This window comes from Carlito syrichta, unplaced genomic scaffold, assembly GCF_000164805.1.
Source record: "Carlito syrichta isolate Samal-C Ts95f unplaced genomic scaffold, Tarsius_syrichta-2.0.1 Scaffold153629, whole genome shotgun sequence".
Classification (NCBI taxonomy): domain Eukaryota; kingdom Metazoa; phylum Chordata; class Mammalia; order Primates; family Tarsiidae; genus Carlito; species Carlito syrichta.
In genome coordinates this window covers 313,962-331,515 of record NW_007097725.1, presented here as the reverse complement: position 1 = coordinate 331,515, position 17,554 = coordinate 313,962, and the positions used below count along the sequence as shown (strand labels likewise).

General features: G+C 47.0%; 1 protein-coding gene across 1 annotated transcript in view; it reads right to left on the bottom strand.

Annotated features, from left to right (window-relative positions):
• The window catches only part of LGR4 (leucine rich repeat containing G protein-coupled receptor 4), a 66,860-nt gene that overhangs the window by 27,732 nt on the left and 21,574 nt on the right, over nt 1-17,554 (bottom strand). Inside the window, exon 4 of the mRNA XM_021708953.1 lies at nt 315-386. Within this exon, the coding sequence (XP_021564628.1) occupies nt 315-386 (72 nt within the window). The remainder of the gene's footprint in view (nt 1-314; nt 387-17,554) is intronic.

Here is a 17,554-nt window from a genome sequence, read left to right as displayed (position 1 = left end):
ATAAGTAGAAGCAAAACCCTACCAGGAAAGCTTAAATATGGTTATGAGTCAAAGCATCAGTCACCCAAAATGCCTACCATTCAACTATAATCTACTGGAGGTCAGAATACCTATTATTTAGAGTTTTAACTTTTGTTATCTAGGCGCATGATTGTCTAAATCAACTTCTAGCCTCCCACACTACCCACTGGCCACTCCTTAAATCTTTTAATCCTGAACTAAAAGAAACTGTGCTTAACCTAGTTCCAGGCATGTTGACTATGCAGAAAGAAAACACACAGCCAGCTGTGAAACTCTAAAATTGCATTACTTACAGAACTTTGAGTTCTTTCAACCCAGACAAGGCCTTTGGGTGGATAAAAGAAAGGTCGTTGCCAGCCAATTGTCTAGAAAAAAAAAAAAAAGGAGCAAAAGAAAAAAAAATAGTAATTCAGTCTTAAAATTCAGAATTTACAATAACCTAATTTGTGATTAGAATTCTATGTTAAACATTTCTGAAGTCTATCTGACATTAAACGTGGACTTAAACCTTTGCTGAAACGGCCCCAAGATTCTCCCCATGAGATAAATGTCTAGAATTTTTTTTTCCCCTAAGTCCCAATACAATAATGTGAGCAGGCACATTTTTATTCTGGTGAGGTCAAGCAAGCCAAAACACATTAAACCAAATTAAGTTTGCTATTCATGGTTACTCCGCAGCTTGCCGTGTTTTCTAAGGGCCTCATAAATACAGACTACTGGTCAGCAGGCAGGGGTGTTTACACAGATCACAGAACAAACCAGTCTGTCAAGGAAGAATGCCTTTGGGAGGCAAGTCGGTCTGTTACCTCAGCAGAGCAGAACACAGCACAGCCCTGGCAACAGAGAGGCACGACCTTCCAAACAATGGCCAATGTATATCTATTTTTAAAGCAAAAGGGTTTTCTTAAGAAAATTCTGGAATGACAAATTTAAGTGGGCGTAAAAGAGGAATAAGGAAGGATAAGAATTCTTTGGGTCCTTTTTTAAGGAAATCTGAGCAAACCACTTTTTTCTTTTTTGTTTTTTTGTTTTGTTTATGAGACAGATTTTGTGTATCTGTGTGTGTTGCGGGGGTGGGTGTGGGGAGAAGGAGCTTAGTGGCCCATAAGTTTGAGTTTATGTGACAGATTCTGTGTGCCTACGCGTCTGTGAGAGTTTTTCATGAGTGCCAGTGTGTGATCTGATTGTTATGTATAGACTTTGTATGAGCTTGACTATTATCAGTCAGCTATTGCTACAATAATGCTGTGTAACAAACCACTCCAGACCCCAGTAGCTTAAAGTAATTACTCATTCTCAGTCTCTTTGGTCAGCTGCTGTTTTTTGTTATTTTTTTTGAGTCAGAGTCTTACTCTGTCACCCCAGCCAGAGTACTGTGACACGATCACAGCTCACCACAACCTCCAGCTCCTGGGCCATGATAACTCCTCCATCAGCCTCCAGACCAGCTGGAACTACAGGAACCCACCACCATCACGCCTGGCTGATTTTTGTATTTTTGTAGAAACAAGGTCCCACTATGTTGCCCAGGCGTGTCTTGAACTCCCAGACTCAAGGGATCCTCCTCCCTCGGCCTCCAAAGTGCTGGGGTTACAGGCGTGAGCCACTGCGCACGGCCTCTGAGTACACAGTTCACACTGAGCACCACTTTTCCTCCTACATCCCCCGGCACAGTAAAATGGAAGAAACCGTTGAGCAGAAGACATCAGGGAGGAGATGCAGACAGCAGGACAGCGACACACCTGAGTCACCTGTAGACGCAGGTTAAGTGAAGGGTTTCATCAAGTGTGTGTTCAACGTTCACTGTTGTATGTTCTTCCAATCAAACACAGGACTCTCCAGCTTCCTGTTTCCGTCAGGGATATTTTCCTGAGCAGCCAAGTGCTGTCACTATAATTCCTTTTTAAAGGCTCTTTGCCCCTCACGTCTTGGGACCACACAGTCACCAACTCCCCCTTTATTTTTATTTATTTATTTTTTTGAGTTGGAGTCTCACTCTGTCGCCCAGACTGGAGTGCAGTGGCCGCTCCCGGCCACCGCAGCCTCGACCTGCTGGGCCCCGGCGATCCTTCCGCCTCAGCCTTCCGAGTAGCCGGAATTACAGGCGCGCGCTACTACGCCCGGCTGATTTTTTGATTTATTGTAGAGATGAGGTCTTGCTGCCCAGGCGGGTCTCAAACCCGCGGGCTCAGGCAATCCACTCACCTCAGCCTCCCAAAGGCGCGGGATTACAGGCTGAGCCACTGAGCCCGGCCCAACTCCCCCTCTAAAATCCCCCTATGAAAAGTTATAATTTTTAAATTTTAAAAAAGTAGAAAACTTAACATTGATCGTTCCACCTTTAAAATATGTATTTCCCCTGTTCTTTCTATTTCCTCTGTAATAACCTCTCACACTTGAACTTTATTCATTCATTCATTCATTCACTAAAAAGTTTCACTCATTAGCAAATATGAGTGCCTACTGCAAGGGGGGCCCTCCAAAATTAGAATTTATTTGTAAAAAAAAAAAATGTGTATCGATTCTTACACAAACTTCTGTCACCTTCAAAGCACTCTCCATTTGAGGCAGTACACCTATCGAGACACTTTTCCCACTGCTCAAAACAGTTTTTGAACTCATCTATTTTGATGCCTTTTAAGTGCTCTGCCATTTTTTGTTTCAACTTTTCCACATCAGCAAAACATTTCCCTTTGAGGACTTTTTTCATCTAGGCAAACAATAAAAGGCACTCCAGGCGAGATCAGGTAATAGGGAGGGTGAGACACAAGGCTCATGCCCTTTTTGGTGAAAACTACTGGATACTCAGCGTGGTGTAGGCAGGTGTGTTGTCATGATGGAAGAATCAGCCACCTGTTTGCCACAAATTGGAATGTTTGTTCCGCAAATTGTGATGCAACCTTCTCACAACTTCCAGATAAAAAATTTGGTTGACTGTTTGATCTGGAGGAACAAGATCCAACTGTACTACCAGGGGTCTGCCCTCCAAAAGACAATTCTGAATTTTTTAGGCCCCCCACGTATAAATACTAGACACACACGCTTTCTCTCCTTACACCCTAGGTTCCCCCTTCCCATCTCTTCCCCTAACACACCCTGCTTTTAGGGACATAAGGAAGAATCCTTTATTGGCCTTGAAATTTGAAGTCCCTGTAGCCTGAAACTACTTTTAGATGCATTACTTTCTCTTGAAGTTGTATCCCAGTTAAAATGCAAATAGGGCCAGGTGCAATGGCTCAAGCCTGTAACCCCAGCACTGTGGGAGCTGAGGTAGAAGGAGGGCTTGAGCCCAGGAGTTCAAGACCAACCTAGGTAACATAGCAAGACTTCTTCTCTACAAAAAAAAAAAAAAAAGCCAGGCTTGGTGGCACACACCTGCAGTCCCACATGTGAGGCTGAGGAGGAAGGATCCCCTGGGCCCAGGACATGGAGGTAGCGGTGAGCTGTGATCACGCCCCTGCATTCAGCCTGGACGACAGAGACTTTGACTCAAGAAAATATATCAATAAAATGCAAAAGGCCCTGGGAAGGGTAGTACATGGTCCTTACCCTGCATTAACACAGACAGGTGCTGGTACCGCAGATGGGGACAGGAAGGGGACAAGAGCGCAGGCAGCCAGGGGACTCAGACGCCATCAACGGAGCGTGCGCTTATTTCTTCCATGCGAAGGATGACAACCTGGGCTTCTGGCCGCTACCACACGCTTAACCCAGGGCTCATGCCCCTAGACTAAATTCTTCCCACAAACCCCTCACATCATGTCCTGTGTCCCTCCTGAGGCACCCTGGCTCCTAAGTCCTCCACTGCAGAACTTTCAAGGCTTCCCAGAACCCACGCACCACAACAGCTTACGTTGCGCCATCAGCCTCAAAGTCCTTTACTGCTAGGGGTTGGCTTCATGCAAAACAAGAGATTGAAGAAGATGGCTGTAAGGCCCCCTCAGTGTTTCCATCTTTAAATCAGGGTCTCATTCTGACACCCAGGCTGGAGTGTAGTGTCTTGATTAGGGCTCATCACAGCTTCAACCTCCGGGGCTCGGACTATCCCTCCACCTTAGCCCCCCGGGACTACAGGTGCACATCACCATACCTGGCTTTTTAAAAATTATTTTTTGTAAAGATGAGGTCTTGCTATGTTACCCAGGCTGGTCTCAAACTCCTGGACTGAAGCAATCCTCCCGTCCCGGCACCCCCAAAGGGCTGGGATTTCAGGTACAAGCTACCGCGCCTGGCCTCGTGCTTCCATTTTAAAACAGTTCTCCCTGGCAAATTCTCTTAATTCTAGACTAGCCAACTTCATGGCTACATCTTTTAAATGCTTCACCCAGCAGTCTCCTTTGTGCTCCCCCGCCACAAAAACCCAACTGCAATGCTACTGTTCTTGAAAGCTTCCATTCTTATAAACACACCCCATGCGTGAACACTTAGAGTGCAAAATTAAGCTTGGTTGCAGGCTACCTCCCACGGGTCGTTCCTTGCATATGAGTCTCGCAGGCCTGGAGCAGGACATGGGTCTCTCACTTCTGCTACCAACCACCAACATGCCAAAACATGAGCCAGAAACTGCTTCCCCAGAAGTTCCTCCTCGAAAATCCTCACCAGCCCATGTCACAGCATCCCACAGCCTACCTTAGTGCCAGCTTGGGACAAGCTATGCCAAGGAGCTTCCTGCAACCCCACTCACTTATGAAATCCAACTGATAATGCTCACAGCTGTACAGCCAGGTGGTTAAAGGCCACACTTTATTTTACTTTTTGAGTTAGAATCCAGACTGGAGTGCAGCGGCACGCTCACAGCCACCGCAGCAGCGATTTGCTGGGCTCAGGCAATCCTTCCACATAGATGGAACTACAGGTGCACGCTACCACGCCCGGCTAATTTTTGTGATTTATTGTAGAGGCGAGGTCTCACCAAGTTGCCCACCCAGGCTGATCTCGAACCCCTGGGTTCAGGCAATCCTCTCACCTCGACCTCCCAAAGTGTTGGGATTACAGGCTGAGCCACCACACCCAGCCTAAAGGTCACATTTTAAAAGATCAGACAGATTGCACCCTAAGAGCCCTAAAATGTGGGAGCCATCTTTCTCCCAGGGCCTCAGAGCCATGCAACTTATGCAGGCTGTCTTAAAGACCCGTGTCAAAAGGCTGGGGTCAGCCAAAAAGGAAACACTATTAGCAGACAGAGGCCGTTCCAGGATTCCTACTTTTCTGCTCTCAGCATCCTTGCATCTGGGGACCTTCCTTGAGGGGTTTGGCCTGCCGTGCTGGGATCAGGAAGAGAAGTATTTTTTTTATTTTTTATTTTTTTTGAGTCAGAGTCTCACTCTGTTGCCCAGGCTGGAGTGCAGTGGCACACTCACGGCCACCAGCAGTCTCGACCTGCCCAGCTCCAGCAATCCTTCTGTCTCAGCCTTTTTTGATTTTCCTTTTTTCCCCCCTAGCAGATGCCTCTTGCTTTAATATGTTAAAATTCTGCAAAGCCATTTAAGCTACAGCCTTAGTTTACTCCGTTTTTTAAAATTTATTGTAGAGATGAGGTAGCACACCGCTGCCCAGGCTGGTCTCAAACCTGTGGGCTCTGGCAATCTTCTCACCTCCGCCTCCCAAAAGTGCTGAGAAGACAGGCGTGAGCCACCGCGCCTGGCTTAAGAGGAGCATTTTACAAAGCAATGAAGGAAATGGCCAGATGCAGAGCACATGATTATCTTTACTTGTCAACATAAAAATGTTTCAGGATACCAGCCAAAGCCTTTGCTTCCTTTCCCCAAATCTCTGCCCCTTTATAAACCAGGAGAAAACGCAAGAGACTTAACTCAAAAAAGCACTGTCAAGCCGGGTGTGGCGGCACACATCTATAATCCCAGCACTTTGGGAGGCCAAGATGAGAGGATTGCCTGAGGCCATGGGTTCGAGACCAACCTAGGCAACTTGGTGTGACCTCGTCTCTACAATAAATCAAAAAATTAGCCGGGCATCGTGGCACGTGCCTGTAGTTCCAGCTACTTGGAAGGCTGAGGCGGAGGGATCACTTGAGCCCAGCAGGTCGAGGCTGCAGTGGCCGGGAGCGTGCCACTGCCCTCCAGCCTGGGTGGGAGAGTAAGACTCTGAATGGAAAAAAAAAGCACTGTCCTTCTTCTCTTCCACTTATTGCCCACACAAACGACTAAGTAAGTGAGCAGATCTCTGCAGGAAGCTGGTCCTGACAGGCGGGCCAACGCTCCAGAGAAATAAATTTGACTAGAATGTGGCCGGTGGTGATCATGCCGGGTGAGGGGACATGCTACACTGATTACTTAGTTTCCGACTAGAGTAAACATATCGTGGGGCCTTCTGGAATGCCTCTGCGTAAAGCTTACTCGGTCGCTGTGTTAACGATGAACAGAATAGCTCGGTGAAAACCTTGCAGCCTCAGAATCTACACCTCCACTGGCTCTTCGCCTTTCCGTTATTTATTTTTTTTTCATTTATTTATTTATTTTTTGGTTGGACTCTTTGTCACCCAGGCTAAGTGTAGTGGCATGCTTACAGCCACTGCAGCCTCGACCAGCTGGGCTCAGGTGATCCTTCCACCTCAGGCTTCCAAGTAGCTGAACCACAGATGCACCACCATGCCCGGCTAATTTTTTGGTTTATTGTAGAGATGAGGTCTCATCAAGTTGCCTGGGTTGGTCTCAGACCCCAGGGCTCAGGCAATCCTCTCGCCTCGGCCTCCTAAAGTGCTGGGATTACAGGATTGAGCCACTGCGCCCGGTCAAGTTATTTTTTTTTTTTTGAGTCGGAGTCTCACTCTGTCACCCAGGCTGGAGTGCAGTGGCACACTCATGGCCACCGTAGCCTCAACCTGCTGGGCTCAGGTGATCCTTCCGCCCCAGCCTTCCAAGTTTCCGGAACCACAGTTGTGCCACAATGCCTGGCTAATTTTTTGATTTATTGCAGAGACGAGGTCTCGCCAAGTTGCCCAGGCTGGTCTTGAATCCCTGGTCTCAGGCAATCCTCTTGCCTCCACCTCCCAAAGTGTTAGCATGACAGGTATGAGCCACCGTACCTAGCTACCTTTCATTTATTTTATGAGCTAGGGTTTCTTATGGTAAACCTTGGAGATGCTTTGTGTCTCAGAGCTCAGATCCAGAAACCACCACAGTGAATAAACAGGGCTAGGAACAAAAACCCAGAATCTTTGGAAGAAAAAAAATTGTGACCACACAGAACCTGCAGGCACCATGCTAGGGATAGACGTCTACAGACATCCTTTCTTTTTAAATATATTTTATTGGCTGGACACAGTGACTCACACCTGTAATCCCAGCACTTTGGGAGGCCCGAGGCAGGAGGATTGCTTGATTCCAGGAGTTCAAGATCAGCCTGGGCAACATAGTGAGACCTTGTCTCCACAAAAAAATAAAAAATAACAAAATTGGCCGGGCATGGTCACGTGCACCTATAGTCCCTGCTATTCAGGAGGCTGAGGTGGGTGAGCTATGATTGTGCTATTGTGCTCCAGCCTGAGCAACAGAGTGAGACTCCAAATTTAAAGAATAGATAGATAAGCTGGGCTCAGTGGCTCAGCCTGTAATCCTGTGCTTTGGGAGCCCGTGGGTTCGAGACCCGCCTGGGCAACTTGGCAAGACCTCATCTCTACAATAAATCAAAAAATTAGCCGGACATGGTAGCACGCGCCTGTAGTTCCAGCTACTTGGAAGGCTGAGGCTGAAGGATCGCCGGAGCCCAGCAGGTTGAGGCTGTGGTGGCTGGGAGCGGCCGCTACACTCCAGTCTGGGCGACACAGTGAAACTCCAACTAAAAAAAAAAAATAGATAGATAGATAGATAGATAATAATGATGATAATTATTATTATTATTATCATTATTTGTAGTGACAAGGTCTCACTATGTTGCCCAGGTTGCTCTTTAACTCTGAGGCTCAAGCAGTTCTCCTGCCTCGGTCTCCCAAAGTGCTGGGATTACAGGCTTGAGCCACCACGCCTGGCCCATTCTGTCATGCTAATCATTTCATGTCAATAGCTCTGCCTCTCTGAGTCCCTGGGAGGTTAGGTGACCTGACACAAGTCACACAGTGGGAGAGTGGAGGAGCCAGTGTTCAGTTCTCACTGCAGTGGTTATTCACTTCCTCCTGTGCCAAGATGCCACTGGTGTGTCACCAAGAGATTAAGAAACAAGTCCTGCTGGGCTCGGTGGCTCAGTCTATAATCCCAGCGCTTTGGGAGGCCGAGGTGAGTGGATTGCTTGAGCCCGTGGGTTTGAGACCCACCTGGCCAACTTGGCGAGACCTCATCTCTACAACAAATCAAAAATTAGCCGGGTGTGGTAGCGTGTGCCTGTAGTTCCAGCTACTTGGAAAGCTGAGGTGGAAGGATTAGGTTGAGGCTGTGGTGGCCAGGAGCAGCCACTGCACTCCAGTCTGGGTGACAGAGTGAGACTCCAACTCAAACAAACAAACAAACAAACAAAAAAAACAGAAACAAGTCCCAGCCAGGTGGGGCGGAGTGGCCAGGGGCAAGCACAAAGCCTCAATATCAATATCAAAAATCAATATCAAGCATCAATAGCTCTCACCTGGCCAGCTAAGGCTAACAGGAAGTGGCTTACGTATTAGGTGCTCAGAACTGCAGTTATGGAGAAAGTCCCAAGAGGTCCACAGTGCCGTCCATCCCACAGCCAGAGGCGACCCATGGGAAGGGGCTGAGGATGGAAACCAAGTGCCCAGCGGTAGGTCAAGCCCTGAACTCCACGGAATTCTGTTGGGGGTACAGAGCATTCCCTGTTGTTGTTCTGCCTCTGTCGGGGGTCTCACTCGGGCGCCCAGGCTGGAGTGCAGTGGCACCATCAGTGCTCACCACAGCCATGACTTCCTGGGCCTTCCACCTCAGCCTCCTAAATAGGTGGGACTACAGACATGTGCCAACATGCCAGGCTAATTTTTTTATTTTTTCGTAGAGATCAAGGTCCCACTTTCTTGCCCAGGCCAGAGTTTGCACTTGTTTTTAGCAACTGCCAAGGAAAAAGAGGAGGCTGATTCCGAGGAATAATTTGTCACCAAGGGCCCTCTGTTAGCTTAGACCAGTCACACTCCCTTCCACATCTGGTTTACACTTTGGTACCATAGCCACCCATTTTCCTGGCTTCTCACTACTTGAGGACCCATTGGGTGGTTCCAGAAAACCTTTTCTTTTCTTTTCTTTTTGAGTTGGAGTCTCATTCTGTCCTGGAGTGCAGTGGAATGCTCCCGGCCACCGCAGCCTCGACCTGCTGGGCTCAGGTGATCCTTCTGCCTCAGGCTTCCAGGTAGCTGGAACTACAGGTATGCGCCACCACACCTGGCTATATTTACTATAGAGATGAAGTCTCGCCAAGTTGCCCAGGCTGGTCTCAAACTTGTGGGCTCAGGCATTCCTCTCACCTCAGCCTCCCAAAGTGCTGAGTATAGGTGTGAGCCACTTCGCCCAGCCCAGAAAACCTTTTCAATTTGCTAAATGATGGTATTTATATTTGCTTTTGTCCCACAGACAATATTTCTTTACCATTCTTCCAGTGGCTGTGAAATCCTAAGGTTAAAAAAGAAACCACTGGAGTGAGAATGGTGACTGTGGTATGACTTTCCGCCTTAAAAGTAGTTAGTCTGGGCATCGTTTCTCCCCCTCGGTGTCCTGTCAAAGGCCACAGGGAGCATCCCTCTGCAGGGTTTCCACCCACCCACTGCTGACTCTTCCTGCTGTCACCTGGGTGGAGGCCCTGATTTTTTTTTTTTTGCTGCCGGGAATGTCCCCAAGGCTCTGGCCTCAAACCACTTGCTAATAATACTGGGAGATCTGGATTTGAAAAAACACAACTAGAGCAACTTCCTGAAGGCACCTCTGTCACTGCTGACTTAGCTGGGTCTTGGTCTGGCCCCATCCTCCTTCCCACCTTGTCCCCTATGTGTCCTCCGACTAAGCACTGCACCTGCTCTGTCACCAACCCTCTCTCTCTGCTCACACCATTTCCTGAAATGCCCCCACTCCAGCCTTTGCCGATGAAACCCTGCTCAGACTGACAAGTCGGGCACCACCACCATATGGAACCATCAGGAGACGCCCTTGCTTTGATTCCACGGGTGACTCAGATGAATCTCTCTCACTAGGCGCATCTCGGTTTGCCTCTAGTGACTCCATGCTTCCCTCATTTCTTTCAGTGCCGTATGTCCCTCTGGACAGGAACTAGATCGGATTCATTTTGTATTCCTTCCTTTGCATGGAACAGACACTTAGCACCTGCCGCAAGCCTCAATGAAGCCCCAGTACAAGACTCTGGATTCACAAAGGTGACATGATGGCTGATAGAGTGGGGAAGCTCCCTGACTGTCTTCATTCTCTGCATCTTTTCTCCTCTGATTTCATTTCTGCGACCTCTCTCCTAACAGGAAAGGACCACTCAGCTCGACATCAAAGCATCAGGTGCCACAGCCACAGTGGTCTTTCTCAACATATTCTAGGACATATTAACAGAGTGTGGGGAGACGGGAGCAGTGGCTCAGGCCTGTAATCCTAGCCTTTTGGGAAGAGGAGGTGAGAAAACTGCTAGAGTCCAGGGGTTCGAGACTAGCCTGGGCAACTTGGCGAGACCTCGTCTCTACAATAAATCAAAAAATTAGCTGGGCATAGTGGCACATGCCTATAGCCCCAGCTACTTGGGAGGCTGAAGCGAAAGGATCGCCAGAGCCAGTGGGCAGAGGCTGTGGTTGCCGTGAACATGCCACTGCACTCCAGCTTGGGCAACAGAGACTCCTACTCCCAAAAAAAAGGTGGGGGAGTGGGAAGGATCTCTACACATGGAACACCAGTCCCTGGGTCTACAGTTGTATCTCCACACACACTCTTGCGGTGCACATGACCACACAGAATTAAAACAAGTCCAGGAGGAATTCAAATGGGGGACACAGCTTACCTCAAGGCAACTCCCATTTATTCTTCTTGCTACAACCATCCCAGAAACAGACTGCAAAGACAGAGAACAGAGAGCGGGAGAAGAAAAGGGAAACAGTCATCTGCTAGGCCACAGCTCTCCCACTAGATTTGGAACCATTCTAGGAAGTGGACTACAAGCGGCTCGGTGTGTCATATCTTTACGCATCTGTTTTGCTTGCATTTATTATTCAATTTCATTTTATTTTTTTGAGGCAGGGTTTCACTCTGTCACCCAGGCTGGAGTGCAGTAATCCTCCTCCCTCAGCCTCACCAGTAGCTGGGACTATAGGTGTGCACTACCATGCCCAGAGTTTTTTTGGTAGAGACAAAGTCTTACTATGTTGCCCTGGTTGGTCTCAAACTCCTGAGCTCGGGCAGTCCTCCCACCTTGGCCTCCCAAAGTGCTGGGATTATAGGTGTGAGCCATCATGCCCAGCCGTGTATTTATTATTCATAAGGACCATAGATTTACATTAGGAACTCATTCCAGAGAAAGTTATTTGGAAGGCAAGAGTTTTCCTTTCTTTCATCTACTTCTTTTTTTTTTGGAGTTGGAATCTCACTCTGTCACCCAGGCTGGAGTGCAGTGGCACACCAGCTCATGGCTACAGCAGCCTCTGCCCACTGGGCTCAGACAATCCTTCTGCCTCAGCCTCCCAAGTAGCTGGAACTATAGACATGTGCCACCACGCCTGGCTAATTTTTTTATTTGTTGCAGAGACGAGGTCTTGCCAAATTGCCCAGGCTGATCTCGAACCCCTGGGATTAGACAATCCTCTCGTTTCCGCCTCCCAAGGTGCTGGGATGACAGGTGAGAGCCACCACACTGGACTCACCGACTCCTAATGCACATACTATCTGAAAGTTTTCATGGGCCGTCCCCTCCCGGGAGGGGAAGACAGGAGCAGTGTTGGCTAGGTATGGCGCACCAGCCCGGGGTGCATATGAAGAAGTTGGCCGCATTTCAGGTGATCTGGGTCAGGGAGTTAGTCCTTTCTGAAACGCATTGAACTAGCTTGGGATTTCTTCCCTGGGGAAACAATGTAAGGAAACAAGCGAGGCCAGTGTGGAACACAGAGTAAACTAGCCAGTGTGGAACACAGAGTAAACTAGTTGGGGTTATTTCTTTGAGAAATGTCGGGACTCAGGCTCCTTCTGGGCTATTACAGAAGTTTCACTATAGTCATTTGGCTGGAATTCTAGTTGAGAATTAGTGGAGTAAGGAATATACCATGTACACACCGACCAGACATGTGTCCTGAGCGGGGGCGGGCAGACGAGGGTTCAGGAGCTTCCTGCAGCTGTCGAAAGGGGACAGGGGACAGAAGAGGCAGACGGAGGTGACAGCAACTGCAGCAGAAACAGACTTTGCACACAAGCACTCCAGGGCTTTGTCCCATGGCAATTTCTCCCTCCCCCCTACCCCAGCATGGAGCAGTCAGGGAGTCGGTGACACAGCCGGGAAGGGTGGCTGCCACCTCCCATGCACTCGCCCGTCTACCTTCCTTTTACAGAGGTGGTCACCAGGTGGCCTGGCACTGTGACCTTGTCAAGTACTTGGCGTGCCAGCTTCCTGCTGATCAACACTCGCCTGTCCCTCCTCCCTGTACTCCCCCCCTCCCTCCTGCCTCCTTCTAAGCTGTTTAGGAAACGTCACAGACTGCACCCAAAGAAACGTCCAGGGATGCCATGAACTTCGCTTAAGTGGATCACCGCAGCATCACAGCCACAGCCCACGATGCTGCCTTCAGAAGAGGTATTTCCAGTTCAAAACTGAACCGGCCACATATGGTCACAGGAAAACATTTAACAGAAAGCGAGTGACATTCTTACAATTAATATCATTTGAAATCCGCAGGATCCAAAATTTTTTGTCTGTCTGTTTTCTTGAGTCAGGGTCTCACTCTGTTGCCCAGGCTGGAGTGCAGTGGCACGATCATGGTTCACCACAGCCTTGACCTGCTGGACTCAGGCGATCCTTCTGCCTTAGCCTCCTGAGTAGCTGGGACGACAGGCATGTGCCACTACACCCAGCTAATTTTTGTAGAAATGACGCCTCGCTATGTTGCCCAGGCTGGTCTCAAAGTCTTGGTCTCAAGCAATCCTCCTGCCTTGGCCTCTCAAAATTTGGGGATTTCAGGTGGAAGCCACCATGTCCAGTTGCAAGTGTTTTAAAAAGCGAAAGACATTACGGTACATACTTCCAGAAAAAATTCTGAGACATGTATTTGTTTATATGTTAAGACCTCACCATGTGCACAGAATTATGTTGGCTTCTGTGAGATATAAAGACAGAGAGAGGTAACTTGGCTCCCATCTAGAGGTATTTGGTATCAATAAATACAATAAAAACATTTGTGTAATACTTTTCACTTTCATTATCCTACGATTATACAGGTTGAGTATCCCAATCCGAAAATCTGAAATCTGAAATGCTCCAAAATTTGAAACATTTTGAGTATTAATGCGACACTCAAAGGAAATGTTTATTGGAGTTTTTCAAATTTCGGATTTTTGGATTAAGGTTGCTGAACCAATGCAAATATTTCAAAACTATGAAAAAATCCAAAATCCAAAACACTTCTGGTCCCAAGCATTTCACATAAGGAATACCCAACCTACTGGCCCTTAAACCAATCCTATAACGTGGGCCAGATGAGCTGATCACCCCTCACATCTTCTGTTTTTCTTTTCTTCTTTTTTTTTTTTCAGTCAGAGTCTCACTCTCTCGCCCAGGCTGGAGTGCAGTGACACACTCACGGCCACCGCAACCTCAACCTGCTGGGCTCAGGTGATCCTTCAGCCTCAGCCTTCCAAGTAGCTGGAACTACAGGCACATACCACCACACCAGGCTAATTTTTTGATTTATTGTAGAGACGAGGTCTCACGAAGTTCCCAGGCTGGTCTTGAACCCCTGGACTCAGGCAATCCCCAGGCCTCGACCTCCCAAAGTGCTGGGACTATAGGCTTGAGCCACCACGCCCGGCTTTTTTTTTTTTTTTTTTTAACAGACAAGGAACGTGAGCCTGTTTCCTACATGCCTTGCCCAAGTTCCTACAACATAACTAAATAATGTAAATACTAGAACTAAAACAATGTAAGCCAACTAATGTAAATCCTATAAACAGAACAATATTGTTTGGTGTTCTTTTCTACCACTGACTTCAGGAGGACCAAAAGATGTGGTTAGTGCTTTAGTGAAAGAAGATGGCTTATAGCTAAACAGTATCCTTTGTAATTCTTGGAGGATAGTCTTCCTATCAGGGATAAACCTCACCTGATAAAGCAGATCAGAGTAGCCCTAAGTTAACTAGCAATGTCTTACCCTATCTCTTCATATACTAGGGAATAATTTTACATCTTCATAAAACTCTCAAGAAAGTATATGTAAAAATTGAAATATATTTTAAGAATATATATGAACTCAGAAACCCTTATCATAGAAATTTCCAAGGCTTTTAAGGTATCCTCTCTTCACAAAGAAGGGGGAAATTATTTCATATATATTTCATAGTACTTATTTCTATTTAAATGCACAAAAACTAAAGCAGTAATGTGTAACAAAAAATAAGTATGTCCCTGCTAAAATCTGATCCACAGTTCATCTAGAACTCTTCTGCATACTAAAGAGTTCTATTCAATTCAAAGAATTTATTTTTATTTTTATTTTTTTATTTTTTGAGTAAAGGTCTCACTCTGCTGCCCAGGCTAGAGTGTATTGGCACAATCACAGCTCACCACGGCCTTCAACTTCTGAGCCCAGGTGATCCTTCCACCTCGGTCTCCTAAGTAGCTGGGACTATGGGCACACACCAGCACACCTGGCTAATTTTGACATTGTATAGAGACGAAGTCTCACTATGTGGCCCAGGCTGGTCTTGAACCTCTGGGCTCAAGCAGTCCTCTTGTCTCAGACTTCCAAAGTGCTGGGATTACAGTCGTGAGTTACCACACCCGGCCTCCAATTCAAAGAAACTTTTAAGTTCCAACTGCACCAAATTGGTCTTTGTGTCTTCCACTTCTTCTTACAGAAACTCACAGAAGACTTTATTTTATAGGTAAATCAATTAAAACTCTGGCAATAGTTACATTTCCCGAGCAAAGTTATCCTGACAACCTAGTCATATATCCTCTGGCAATAAACACATGTAATATCCACCCATGTGAGAAAATAATACATTATAGCTTCAAAAAAATTTACAGCTGGCCGGGCGTGGTGGCTTAAGCCTATAATCCCAGGACTTTGGGAGGCCAAGGCGAGAGGATTGCCTGAGCTCAGGGGGTCAAGACCAGCCTGGGCAACTTGGCGAGACCTCATCTCTACAATAAATAAAATTTTTAAAATTAGCCAGGCATAATAGTGCATGCCTGTAGTTCCAGCTAGTTGGAAGGCTGAGGTGAAAGGATTGCCTGAACCCAGCAGGTCAAGGCTGTGGTGGCCAGGAGCATGCCACTGTACTCCAGCCTGGGCAACAGAGTGAGACTCCAACTCAAAAAAAAAAAAAAAAAAAAAATTTACAGCTAACGTCAGCTGTACTGTAATATTTACTGAGCTTCTCCCATGGGCAGAGTATCATCGGTAAGGCAAGGAAGTAACTGTGTTCCCAGAACATTTCTCATTTCACTTCTTTTAATAGGACAGTTCATTAATCATACAACTTCAACGGAATTCAGTTTTTATATAGACTGATAAGGTTTCTTATGTCCATAAATGCAAAATGAGAAGAAATCCTTTATCTCAACCCCTCCCTCGACTTCAAGTTCAAAAATGTGGTTATCAGCACCAAAGGTCATATCAAAGTGTGACAATGGGCCCTGCCCTTCCTTAGAAAAAAAATCAATGGAGTTGAGGAGACAAGTACACACTGACACACCCGGAGCACAAAACAACAAGGCATGCAAGCCAGGGCTAAGTGGTGAAGAACAGAGGGAGAGCTGCGGGGGGGAAAGGAAGACCAGGGAAAGCTTCAGATAGCAAGAAGGGCTCAGCATGGCAGTGTAAAATGGGTAAAAGGTGAACAGTACAGAGGAACTTTGGCAGACACTGCAGGCTGCCTACTTAACACCCGTTCACGCCTTCCTGGCAATGCCTGTAATTGTTCAAACATTCCCTCCTTCACATGACTTAGCTCCACGAGTAAATACCAATCAGCCTTTACCACGGATGCTGGGCCCAATCCAGTAACTGGTTTAAGGGTAGATCCGCGACCCCAGTTCTGGTCCATGAAGTGAGAGGAAGTCTGCTGTGGGTTTCCAGGAAAGACAGCTTTCCTCTTAGACGAGGAGACATGAGATAGATGACCTTCTTCTCCCTGGATGTTATCCCGTCCGAATGTTCTAGGTTGAGTGACAACAGCCACAGTACAGTCCTTGCTGGGGAAAGCAGACCAGGAAGTGGGAGAGGGCCTGGTTCTTGATGACCAAGCAATGCCAATAATCAGCCTGAGAAGGGTTCTACCTCCTTGTTATATAAGATATGGATTTCCTCACTATTCAAGCTTCTTTGAATTGAGTCTTGTCACATCCAGCCAAAAGTACCTTAACTAACTTCCTAACCCATAACTGTTCTTACCCCTGATTTTAGTCCAGACAATAATATGCCCAGTTCAAAAGACCTTTGTCCTGGTATCCCTGTTGTTGGGTGTGCCCATGTGACTAAGTTGTAGCTGAAGAGATGGGAGTAAAGTTTTATATGGGATGGTTAAGATGACTTCGTAGAGGAAACTGGCTACTGGAAATCACCCTCTCTTCATTCCCTCCTTGATCACTCCTACAGCTGAGAATCAGGCCTTGACAGCTGCAGTTATTTTATTTTTTTCAGTCAGGGTCTCTCTCTCTTCCCTAGGCTGGAGTGCAGGGACACGATCTTGGCTCACTGCAGCCCTGACCTCCTGGTCTCAGCCTATCCTCCTGCCTCAGCTTCCCAAATAGCTGGAACTACAGGCATGCGTCACCACACCCAGCTAATTTTTGGACATTTTTGTAGAGACAGAGTCTCGCTATTTTGCCCACGGTGGTCTCAAACTCCTGGGCTCACTTATAATTAACTCAGCCTCCTGAAGGTAGGGCCCATTGCTGCCTTGGCCTCCCAAAGTGTTGGGATTACTGGCTTGAGCCACCTTGCCCAGCTTATCTTGTGATCCTGACAGAGATTATACACAAAGAACTCCAGAACAGAGTATCAGGTCCTGCATCTCTGCTAACTGGTCCAATGCCCAGTTGGAAGGCTGCCGACTGCACATCCACGAAAATAAAATAAAGCTTGATGTGTTTAAAGCTGCTGTTATTTGGAGTTTCCCATTGTAGTCAAATCTAATCATAATACAAGAATTTAGAAAAAGAGTTTAATTTAGTCTGTCAGGCAGGAATAAAAGCAGCACAACTGAAGAAGGTACATTAAATACTCAGAAACCAGGTAGGATAAGAATGCTTCTAAAAATTGCTGTTCATAAATCACAACACAGAGTAAACAACACTTGATTGGTAAGAAGTTGGTTTCATAAAATGTGAACATCTATCGTAATACTATAAGAAAAGGATTGACAGTGGTGGGAAACTATGGGAGGGAGGG